The sequence below is a fragment of the Portunus trituberculatus genome, chromosome 4, assembly GCF_017591435.1.
Source record: "Portunus trituberculatus isolate SZX2019 chromosome 4, ASM1759143v1, whole genome shotgun sequence".
Lineage (NCBI taxonomy): Eukaryota > Metazoa > Arthropoda > Malacostraca > Decapoda > Portunidae > Portunus > Portunus trituberculatus.
In genome coordinates, this window is record NC_059258.1 from 6,809,861 (window position 1) to 6,822,570 (window position 12,710).

Below are 12,710 nucleotides of genomic sequence, written 5' to 3' on the forward strand. Positions count from 1 at the left end.
TCGAGGTGTGTGATTGGGTGTGTGGTGGCGAGGGAGGGAGAAGAGGAGAGGCGGGGGGAAGATGAATAAATAGAGAAGATAAGCATTAGACAGAGAAATGAGGAAGAAATTTAACTCTTTGATGAGACTAGAAGCATTTAGCGTGTGTCTGGGTGGTTGTGGTGTGCGTGGCTGAGTGTGTGGTGCTGTGGCGGTGGCAGAAGGGAATAGAAATTAGAAAAAATGAGAACTAACCACAGATAGAACCGTTGAAACCGAATAACTTTAGATAGATCGCCATTTAGTTAGTGATGGGAGGCGTTTAAGGTGTCTAGATAGAAGTGGAGTGTCCATGAGTGTGTGGTGGTGCCGTGACGGTGGTGGTGGTGTAGGTGGTGGTGGTGGCGGTGGTGAGGTGGAAGCCGCAGCCACCATCACCCCCCCGGACATCACCACCTACACCGGGCGACCGCTAGATGGCTCGCGCACCTCCCGACTCGCGTCCGTCACTCCAGATGAGGTAAGCCCCGGCGTATATTCACCCATATCTACCCATTCCTACTGTCCCCACGCCCCGGAGCACAGTGTGGGCGTGTGCTAAGATCCCGCCCGTGCTTTTGGCTTGCTGTGGTGTGGCGGAGTTAAGTGGTGTGGATGAAAAACGCGTGTGAAGTGTGGTGGAGAGTGGCTGGCTTGGTTTGACGCTATGGTGGTGGTGGTGGTGATGGTGGTGTGACCCGCTGCTACACTCCCTGCAGGCTGGAATATACTCCTGCTGGCTACCTCCTACACCCTGCTACACCCTGCCACACTCATTTCAAGGATACCGTGCCCTTCCCAATGTGTTAAATAAGGGATTATCCTCATTTTTTGGCATGGTAAGGAATGTACACCCCCCGCTCTCCCCCCTCCCTCATCTGGCGCCCTCCTACACCCTGCTGCACCCTCATACACTCTGCCACACTCGCTCTAAAGGGACATAGTGCCTCTACAAAGCGTTAAATAACAGGAAAATGCATAATTTGATATGGTAAGGCATCGACAACCCCTCCCCCCCCTGCTACACCCTGCCGTCTCGCTGCTGCACCCTATTACACCCTATTTCAAGGCTACAGTACCGCCCTGGTGCATAGAATGTGGGAGAAAGGGAATAATTTGGTTTGGTAAAATGCATATACCCTGTCTTGCTTTGCCTACACCCTATTTCCTCGCAGCCATACCACGCTACACCCTAATGCACTTATTTGAAGGATACACTCACCGCTCTGTGCATGAATTTAGGTTTATCTGGAAATATTTGACTTAAGAAATCTGCGCTATTCTAACACCACCTTACACCCTACCCTGCTCATCTTACACCCTGCTACACCCTGGCACACTCGGGTTTTCAAGGATTTTGCTTTCTCAGTGCGTGAAGTAAGATATTGAAGTGGAAATGTGAATAGGGTGAGAAATATTGCATCTTCTCTCACACTTTTTCATCTGGGGCTCCTTACACCCTGCTACACCCTAATATAATCGGGTTTTCAAGAATTTTGCTTTTTCGATGCGTGAAGTAAAAGTGACGTGAAAAATGTTTATACGAAGAAAATACTGCAGCTGATCTCACCCTATTCTCATCTGTGGCCGTCTTGCACCCTTCTACACCCTGCTACATCCAATTTTGTGGGTATTTTAAAGGTTATGGTTTCTTGGTGCTTTGAAAGGAAGGAAATGTATTGATATTGTTACACCCTTCCCTCACGCTGCTACACTCTTCTGCCATGGTTCTACACCCTAATGCACCCTGGTTTACTCCATAAATACACCCATATATTAATTTCGTGTACAAATTTTAAATACAGTGATGAAAGCTTGTGAAAAGTGTTGGGATGTGCCGGCATTTCTCTGCACCCTACTTCACCCTTTAACTGGCGTTTATCTGCACCCTGCTTCACCCTACACCTCCATACACGCCCATAGACTCGACTTAACGTGTATTTTGATTATAGAAAGCCATAGTGTTGTAAATTAAGGGTGATATATGAAGTTATCCCGTCACCCTACTTCACCCTTAAACTGACGCCTATTTGCACCTGCTACACCCTACACCTTTATACACCCCCATAGACTCGACTTAACGTGTGTTTTGAATATAGAAATCCTAGTGTTATGCATTAATGGGGATATGTGAAGTTACAATCCCGTCACCCTATTTCACCCTTCGCTTGTGGCCTGTCTGCACCCTGCTACACCCTACACCTCCATACAAACCCATAGACTCGATTTAACGTGTGTTTTGAATATAGAAAGCTCAGATTTATGAATGATTGGAAATATTTGAAGTGATAATCCTGTCACCCTATTTCACCCTTTCACTGGGATCTATCTGCACCCTGCTACACCCTACACGTCCATACACGCACATAGACTCGACTTAACGTGTGTCTTGTATATAGAAAGTTTAGTGTTAAGAATTATTGGAAATATTTGAAATGATAATTCCTCACCCTATTTCACCCTTTCACTGGATCCATCTGCACCATGCTACACCCTACACCATACTCGCACATAGACTCGATTTAACGTGTGTTTTGTATATAGAAAGCTCAGATTTATGAATGATTGGAAACATTTGAAGTGATAATCCTGTCACCCTATTTCACTCTCACTGGGATCTATCTGCACCCTGCTACACCCTACACGTCCATACACGCACATAGACTCACCTTAACGTGTGTTTTGTATATAGAAAGCTTAGTGTTAAGAATTATTGGAAATATTTGAAGTGTTAATTCCTCACCCTGTTTCACCCTTTCACTGGATCTGTCTGCACCATGCTGCACCCTACACGTCGATACACGCACATAGATTCAGCTTAACGTGAGTTTTGTATATAGAAAGCCATAGTGTTACAGATTTACTGAAATGTTGAAGTGATGATCTTTCACCCTGCTACACCCTTCTGGGACCAGTCTACACTCTAGAACACTCGATATTGCTTAATTTTGTAATGCTGGATTTTACCTCGACACCCTAAAATACCCCAGATTTGTCCTTGAAGACACCCTAGCTACACTCTTAAAACACCCTGGTTACATATCTTAGCTACACCCTCAAACACTGTAACGCACCCTAGTTATCCAATACATCCTAGTTTCACACCCTAACTACCTCTAAATTACACCCTTGCTTTACCCTTGAAACACTGGCTACATACCTTACCTACACCCTAAAACACCCTAACCTACACCCTCAAACACTAGTGCACCCTAGTTATCCAATACACCCTAGTTTCACACCCTAAATTTACCTTTATAAACACGCTAGCTATACCTTTGAAACACTGGCTAAATACCTCAGCTACACCCTAATCTACACCCTAATGCACGCTAATTTCACCCTGATATATTCTAACTACATCTCTTAACATGAGCCTTGGTGCTAAATACATTGGGGTGATATGCTTGCTGCACCCTATTTGATTTTTATATGCACCCTAATTCACCCTGGATTTAGTGTGATAAGGGATGGATTGGAAAGGTGACTGTTTTAAGGGATGTGCTGGACTCTCTCTCTCTCTCTCTCTCTCTCTCTCTCTCTCTCTCTCTCTCTCTCTCTCTCTCTCTCTCTCTCTCTCTCATCTCTCTCTCCTCCTCCTCCTCCTCCTCCTCCTCTCCTCCTCCTCCTCCTCCTCCTCTTCTTCTTCTTCTTCTTCTTCTTCTTCTTCTTCTTCTTCTTCTTCTTCTTCTTCTTCTTCTTCTTCTTCTTCTTCTTCTTCTCCTCCTCCTCCTCCTCCTCCTCCTCCTCCTCCTCCTCCTCCTCCTCGTAAACCTAAGCTAATATATACAATCTAATAATTATTGTATATTTTTGGAGCTAAGGTGCTTAAATTTGAACGGTTCTAGAGTGTGAAATTATGTTTAAAATTATTGTTTTCTTTGCTTCTCTTTTATTCCTTCCTTCCCTCTATCATTTCTCTTTCTCCTTTTTTTTTTCTTCTGTCTTCTTTATCTTACTTAATTTTGTTTCGCTTTTTTCATTTCCATTGTTATTTTTTTTTTCATCTTTTTTCCCGTTTTCTTCCTTCTATCCTTCCTTCCTTCCTTCCTTCTCCGTTTTAGTTTATCAAGTGTTGCAAATATTATAGCAACTGATTAATTTATATGCCTCCTCCTCCTCCTCCTCCTCCTCCTCCTCCTCCTCCTCCTCCTTCTATTTCATCGATCCTAAGAAATATACATTTTACAATGATCTTAATTCTTGGATGCAAAAACTTTTACATTATTATATCATTCCTCCTCCTCCTCCTCCTCTAGTAAACCTTCCTTTTATCTCCATTTCTATATAATCTCAAATTACGTATATAGTTAAAATCATAGCGGCGACTATTTCAAGTCATCTCGGGAAAGCGTCGGCAAGTTTAGAAGAACCGTTATTTTTTTCTCATCTCTCTCTCTCTCTCTCTCTCTCTCTCTCTCTCTCTCTCTGGGTGATGAAATGGTGAAGAAATCAATACTGAGCCTTGGGTGTGCTGCTGTGAGGGACGTAGGGCGGCAGGGAACGGAGAATTGTTACAGTTGTAGATGAAATGTAGAGAAAATGTGTGTGCGTGCGTGGGGACAGAGAGAGAGAGAGAGAGAGAGAGAGAGAGAGAGAGAGAGAGAGAGAGAGAGAGAGAGAGAGAGAGAGCGGGGTGATGTAATGGAGACGAGAAATAGAAGTTATAGAATAAGAAAACATAAAAGTGAGACAGAGAGAGATGGAAGAGTAGAATAAATGTACCTAATATTAAAATTCTATAACATGTATTAGAGTAACGTAGAATATATATATATATATATATATATATATATATATATATATATATATATATATATATATATATATATATATATATATATATATATATATATGAAACAAAGAGATTGAGAATTATAATAGATGTACCGAACATTAAGATTCTATGACGTATATAAGAATAATGTATGTATGTATATATGTATGTATAGTCTCGAAATGTCAGTAGTGTCTCCAGGCAGACAGACAGACAGACACAGACAGGTAGATAGACTACATGCGGACAGACAGACAGACAGGACAGGCAGGCAGACAGGAAGAATGAAACAATCAGAATTATGAGCGAAAAATCATGAATATAATTGGATTTTTCTTGCAGAGAGAGAGAGAGAGAGAGAGAGAGAGAGAGAGAGAGAGAGAGAGAGAGAGAGAGAGAGAATGTCCGGCTCAACCTACACACACACACACACACACACACACACACACACACACACACACACACACACACACACACACACACACACACACGACCTATCTACATTATTTAACTTAGAAATTTTACCTAACTAGAATATATCCACTGCTGAGAGAGAGAGAGAGAGAGAGAGAGAGAGAGAGATAACAAACAGTTCATATTTGGATAACAAGAAGTAGCAGCAAATATATCAATGATAACAATAATTATTGTAAGTTGCTGGGAAAAGTTGTGAGAGGAAAAAGTGATTCGTTTGAAGATACTGGAATTATTTTGTACAGTGTTGTTGTTATTGCTGCTGCTGTTGTTATTATTATTATTATTATTATTATTATTATTATTATTATTATTATTATTATTATTATTATTGTTATTTTTTGCTCTAATTATTTGTCTTATTCTTAATCCTCCTCCTCCTCCTCCTCCTCCTCCTCCTCCTCCTCCTCCTCCTCCTCCTCCTCCTCCTCCTCCTCCTCCTCCTCCTCCTCCTCCTTCTTCTTCTTCTTCTTCTTCTTCTTCTTCTTCTTCTTCTTCTTCTTCTTCTTCTTCTTCTTCTTCTTCTTTCTTTCTTTCTTTCTTTCTTTCTTTCTTTCTTTCTTTCTTTCTTTCTTCTTCTTCTTCTTCTTCTTCTTCTTCTTCTTCTTCTTCTTCTTCTTCTTCTTCTTCTTTATTACTCTTCCTCCTCCTCCTCTAACCTGTGAATTTATAACAATATAGGCGTTATTTTAAACTTAGAGAATAATCTGTTTTTAAGGAAGCGAAGATATTGTAGATGAGAAATATTTGCTTTCTTCGTATTGAGATGGACAAATATATGGAAGAAGATGATGGATGGAATTAGGCAGCTTTGCTCATACAGGGACCAAGTGTAACCCTGACAGCCTCTTGTAGCTCTCCTCTTGTTCTTGTTATTACCATATTAACCCCTTCAATACTGGGACACATTTTTACCTTGAGATTTGTGTACGACTAGGCCATTTTATTGACATCAGGAAGGGTCTATGGAGGTCGGAAGATTAATAGCCACAGTCTTCACTATTTTAATCCCTCACATAAGTTTCTGAAGCTGTTTAAAATCACCAAATAGTAAGCAGAATGAATATGGAAACGCGTCGCGGTACTCAGGGGTTAAAAGAAAGAGTCTGGTTTCTTCAATTGTTTAGAAGAGTTTTTGATACTGGAAGAAAATTAGGCTTGTTATATAAATACGAAAAAAAGTACATGTTAATTTTTCTACTTAGAAATGAAAAAGTTAGTTGTGTTTGAACCTCTTCAGTACCACTCCGTGTTTTCATATTCATTCTGGTTACTGTTTGGCGATTTTACACACCTTCAGAAACTTATGTGGGGGATTAAAATAGTGAAGAGTCTGTCAATTAATCTTCTGATCTCTATAGACCCCTTCTAATGCAAATAAAATCGTCTAATCACATCCAAAACTCAAGGTACAAATGTGTCAGTATCGAAGGGGCTAAGAAAATTCAGCTATTACATCACAGAAAGAGGCGCGTAGAATATGTCAGCGAGGGATGAAATGGAGAGTATGATAATTTTAAAAAAGCGATGAAATAGAACTTTGTAATTACGAAAATAAGCTAAAACTATACAAAATGGCTGTCAAGTGTGAAATGAGATGAAAGTGCCTGACTAAACAGAAGCAATACGTCATTTTAAATAAGTCAGCAAGAAATAAAAGACAAAATACAGAAAATAATTATTACGCCTACGAAAATGAAACAAAATACTTGAAAATAACCCATTCAGTACTGACGCATTTTTACCATGATTTTTGGGTGTGATTACATGATTTTATTTGCATCAGGAAGGATCTATGGAGGTCAGAAGATTAATGGCCAGAGACTTTACTATTTTAATCCCAGCATAAGTTTCTGAAGCCGTATAAATTAATTGAATAGTAAGCAGAATGAATATGGAAACGCGGCATGGTACTGAAGGGGTTAAAAGTGAAAAAAAAAAAAGAAATCCAAAGCAAGCAAAATAAGATAGATGAAATAAAATCATATAGTCTAGATATAAAAAGAATAATTTATATCATATCAGTAATATTGACAAACAAAATGGAATGGAAAATTAACACAATAATCAACAAAACACCACAAAAATAACCAAATAGATCACAGTATAAGCAAAAAATAAAAAATAAAAATAAATAAGAACCATCGTACATACAGAAATAGATAATATAGAATAGAAAAATATAACTGAACCAAAATAGAGCAAAGATGTAGCGGGTCCTTAGCAGAGAGAGAGAGAGAGAGAGAGAGAGAGAGAGAGAGAGAGAGAGAGAGAGAGAGAGAGAGAGAGAGGTCGTTACAAGTTGGTGGAGGATGGAGGGGGGGAAGGCGAGATATAGATCAGAATCACGGTCTAGTATTGATTGTTAGCTTAGAGAGAGAGAGAGAGAGAGAGAGAGAGAGAGAGAGAGAGAGAGGGGACGAAGAGTGTAGTGGAGATGGATGAGTAGGAGGAGGAGGAGTAAGGAAGGAAGAGGAAGAGGAAGTGTGGAGGAGGAGGAGGAGGAGACAGGAAGGAAAGAAGGAAAGATTATTAATAGCAGTAAGAGGAGGAGGAGGAGGAGGAGGAAGACGTGAATGAGGTAGAGATGAAGGAGGAGGAAGAGGAAGAGGAGTAGATGAAGTGTCAATGATGCGATGATATGATAACAATAGTAATAATAATAATAATAATAATAATAATAATAATAATAATAATAATAATAATAATAATAACAACAACAACAACAATAATTCCCAGATCGACTTAAAACAGAACTCAATAAACACAAACTAAATTAAAATAAAATAAAACTGTATTAAACGTGTATAGAATTAGATTGTGACAAATTTACCACTTATACTTGTGTGAACGTGTATTGAACGTGGCTGCTGTTACTGTATTTTGATCGTGGCTGATGTGTTTGGTCAATAAATTTGTGTTATGAACGTGTCTTGAAAGTGGTGGTGTCCGTAGTGAACGTGTACTGAACGAGCGCAGTGACCTGAGTGTTGTGAAGGAATTGCTAGTGTTATGAACGTGTTGTGAACAAATTAATTGTCTGGAACGTGTAGTGAACGAAGAAATGCGGTTTTTTGACCTAGTGAACGAACCAAGAGTGTTTTGAACGGGAAGTGAACGACGGGGGACATCTTACAGTGAACGTGAACACTTTAACCAGTAAGTGAGTGAATGTGACAATGTTAAGCACGTGTATTGAACGTAACCTCACTGAAAACTTGCCCTGAACGTGTGGTGAACGAGACATGACTAAGTAGTGCCCTTAACGTGTATTGAACGCCGTACGTTCCTCAACCTGAACGTGAAACTGTGGATTGAACGGATAGTGAAGCAAGGAGGTGGAAAGATGAACGTATAGTGAAACGGACACTGGCATGAACGTGAAGGAATGAAGTATGGTGAGGTGTAGTGAAGATGTCTATAAAATGATAAAACACCACACAGTAACAGTAGAGAAGGTGGAAATAATGCAAACAATTAGAAAGTGTAACTAGACCGAACGTGGCTGGACACTTGAACGTAAATTAAGTGTATTGAGGTTGTAGTGGACATGGAAGGCACAGGAACGTTAAAAGATAAAGAAAAGAAAAAAGATTGTTTATAGTGAACGAGTGTACTGCTGGTGTTGTGAAATTGTGAATGTGTAAATAGTGTTATACTGTGACCTTGGCAATGACAGACAGACAGACAGAAAGACAGAAGCAGGCAGGCAGGCAGATAAACAGACAATCGCTTATCTATTTTTTTTTTCGTATTTTTAAGTGTAATTGTTTTTGTTGTTGTTTTTGTTTGTTATTACGTAAGTTTAGTATTCAGAGAGAGAGAGAGAGAGAGGGTTGATAATTGTTGTAATATTCCTTCTCCTCATCCTCCTCCTGCTTCTGCTTCTTCTTCTTCTTCTTCTTCTTCTTCTTCTTCTTCTTCTTCTTCTTCTTCTTCTTCTTCTTCTTCTTCTTCTTCTTCTTCTCCTCCTCCTCCTCCTCCATCATCATCATCATCATCATCATCATCATCATCATCATCATCATCATCATCATCATCTCTCTCCTCCTCCTCCTCCTCCTCCTCCTCCTCCTCCTCCTCCTCCTCCTCCTCCTCCTCCTCCCTAATCATTCTTCCTCTCTTCAATAGTGCGTAGAAGAGGAAATACGCAAGGAAAAAAAGAGTATTAGTTCTTTCATGCACTGTCTACCAAGCGGAGAGAGAGAGAGAGAGAGAGAGAGAGAGAGAGAGAGAGAGAGAGAGAGAGAGAGAGAGAGAGAGAGAGGCACGCTATCTTATCTACAAGCGTACCAAATGAGATTCAATAGATAGTCTATTTATATATCTTTATCTGGCGTTGGTAGATAAATAGACACAGATAGATAGATTAATTAAGTTCAAAATCTTATACGGGGGAAAAAGAAGTTACGAAAGTGATATATAAGGAAGATAAACTGAAAAGGAGGAAAAAATAATAGGAAAGATATTGAATAAAGAACAATGAGAGAAATATACGGGATGGAATAATGACATAGAAATAATTTATGAACTTAAGGAAAACAGAACGGTTATGTAAAGATATATACAATGAAAAGATGACTATAACAAAAACGATAAAGATTGGATAAAGATACCAACATGAAATAGGAAAATGTGATAAAATAGAAGGAAATATGATGAAATGTACCTGTGCATAATGGAAAAAACGACAAAATATAGAAAAAATTGTCAAAAGACGAAACAAAGTAAAACTAACAAAAAAATCTAAAACAATGAAAACAAAAACAAGATGTAAAAAAAATACTCGTGGTTTACTGGGCCACCGAGAGAGAGAGAGAGAGAGAGAGAGAGAGAGAGAGAGAGAGAGAGAGAGAGAGAGAGAGAAATTGATTGCCCTCCCAGTCTAACCAAATTGACTGGCCTTCTCTTCTCTATTATATTATATTTAGTTCGTCCTTGAGAAAAAAAAAAGTGCTTGGAAAGACTATATTTACGAGAGAGAGAGAGAGAGAGAGAGAGAGAGAGAGAGAGAGAGAGAGAGAGAGAGGCAAGACGGCTGCAGTAGAGAGAGAGAGAGAGAGAGAGAGAGAGAGAGAGAGAGAGAGAGAGAGAGAGAGAGAGAGAGAGAGAGAGAGAGGCAGGCAGACGGCTGAGAGAGAGAGAGAGAGAGAGAGAGAGAGAGAGAGAGAGAGAGCGCTCATGGATTGAAGCTGAGAGAGTATTTAAGCGAGAGAGAGAGAGAGAGAGAGAGAGAGAGAGAGAGAGAGAGAGGAGAGAGAGAGACTTGAAGAGAGAGAGAGAGAGAGAGAGAGAGAGAGAGAGAGAGAGAGAGAGAGAGAGAGAGAGAGAGAGAGAGAGGCTGAAGTGAGAGAGAGAGAGAGAGGAGAGAGATGAGAGAGAGAGAGAGAGAGAGAGAGAGAGAGAGAGACAGTGGAGAGAGAGGAGGAGAGGGCTGCAGAGAGAGAGAGAGAGAGAGAGAGAGAGAGAGAGAGAGAGAGAGAGAGAGAGAGAGAGAGAGAGAGAGAGAGAGAGAGAGCAATTGATTGGGAGCTGATCTCTGGCAGTGTACCAACCACTAGGAGAGGAATATTGACGCGAGAGAGAGAGAGAGAGAGAGAGAGAGAGAGAGGTACTACTTGGTTTGTTTATTTTCTCCTCTCTCTTTCATTGTCTCATTCTAAATTCTATCATTTATTAACTTTTCCTTACTTACTTCATTCTTTTACCTTGTTCACACTATTATAACTTTTTCATTCATTGATTTTTCACCCTTTTATTGATTTATTTCTACATATTTACCTTTTACTGTAAATACACACACAAAAAAAAAAAATAGAAATCTTACCTTCTATACTAGGACACATTCTTACATTGAGATTTGCTTACAATAGACCATTTTATTGACATTAGGAAGAGTCTATGGAGATCAGAAGATAAATGGCCACAGTCTTCACTATTTTAATCCTCCACATTAGTTTCTGAAGCTGTATGAAATCACCAAATAGTACTGAGAATGAATATGGAAATGCGTCATGGTACTGAAGGGGTTGATAGTTAATGGTGATGGTAGAGGGGTTATCTTTCTAGTGTATGGGGGTCTGTATAGGCTGAGAATATTATAGAGGTCTTTATAGGCTTGAGTCCTTCCTGTAGATGGCATAGTTCCCAGGTCATGGTCCTTGGCAGACTTGGGTTCAGGGACTGGTTACTGAGAGAGATAAGGCTGATAGCTGTGGGCAGGAGTGAGTCTCAGTGATAAGGGTAGGCAGGTAAGCAGGTAAGCACATGCAGGAATGACTAGGCTGAAGTAAGGGTGGTGTCTTTCTCTAAGGCTGCTTGTGCTGTCTGGAAAGGTCATGTGGAAGGAATGTGAAGGTGATGGTGGTGGTGGTGGTGTTTTGTTTTGGGAAAGGTCTTTGTTTGGTATAAAGCTGGAAAAAGAGAAAAAAAATGCTCTATGTTTTGTAAGACTGTAATGTTAGCAAGTTTTCAATGTATGAAGAATATGAGAAAAGAAAAAAAACTGATGTGTGTTATGAGACTGTTTATTACTGGAATATCTCTAAACCTGCTATAAGAAATGCATGAAAAAGAAAATGAAATGTTAATATTTTCTCTAATGCTTATCAACAAATCTCAAACCTTGCTTTTTCTCTCTTACTTCCTCTCCCTCTAACTTAACGCAAGAGTTGGTGCAGGAAGCCATCAGCCCTCCACATGGTACTCCCTTCACAAACCATGCCTACTTGCACCCATTATCCCTTTACTTAGATTAACTGGAAATATTTACCACTATATCTCTGCTACTTTCAAAAGCTTGAGCTGAAGTGACTGGTTTTATAAGATGTTTCTGTATTCAAAAGGTTGTGTTTAATGTGATAGGTTTTCCAGTGTGTTTCTATGGCTCTAGTCCCTTTCTTTACTTATGCACGACACCTATGCTGCATTTCAAAGGCTGGAGCTCAAATGGCACAAGTTTTCAAAGGTGTTTCTGCTGCATTCAAAAGACTGTATTTGAAGAGACAGGTTTTGAAATGTGGTTATACTACATTAAAAAGGCTGTATTCATTAGTGTTTCTGTGCTACATTCAGAAGGGTGTATTTGAAGTGACAAGTTTTCAAGGATATTTCAATGGTTCTAGTGGCAGATTAACAATATTTTCACATTATTAGCTGAAGAAACTCTAAGGCAAATAATTTCTTTGGTCTTTGAAAATGGTCGTGGTGAGAGAGCAAAGTGTTATTCTGCAGGGAAGTTAGACTGATGAATTAACTATATGCTGGTGACCTTGTGTGCTTGGCCTGTCTATATGCAGTGACTTTACTATGCTAAGCTGAGAGAGTTACTGAGTGCTTCTACTGGTGATGTGTGCTTTCCTGGGTGTGATATGGATGGCTTGGCTTGAATACAGGTTGTGATGTGTATTTTCAAGGTTATGTCGTGTTACTTAGGCGAGAT

General features: G+C 39.7%; 1 protein-coding gene across 3 annotated transcripts in view; it reads left to right on the plus strand.

Moving 5' to 3' along the window:
- Positions 1 to 216: 216 nt before the first annotated feature.
- Positions 217 to 12,710, plus strand: part of LOC123512360 (protein abrupt-like) — a 66,337-nt gene continuing 53,843 nt past the window's right edge. The window contains exon 1 of one of the 3 annotated variants that reach the window (XM_045268764.1): positions 217 to 499. In XM_045268764.1, the coding sequence (XP_045124699.1) occupies positions 332 to 499 (168 nt within the window). In that variant the 5' untranslated portion in view covers positions 217 to 331. Of the gene's footprint in view, positions 858 to 12,710 lie in introns of all 3 variants that reach the window. The other 2 variants (XM_045268730.1, XM_045268724.1) reach the window with 2 other exon arrangements.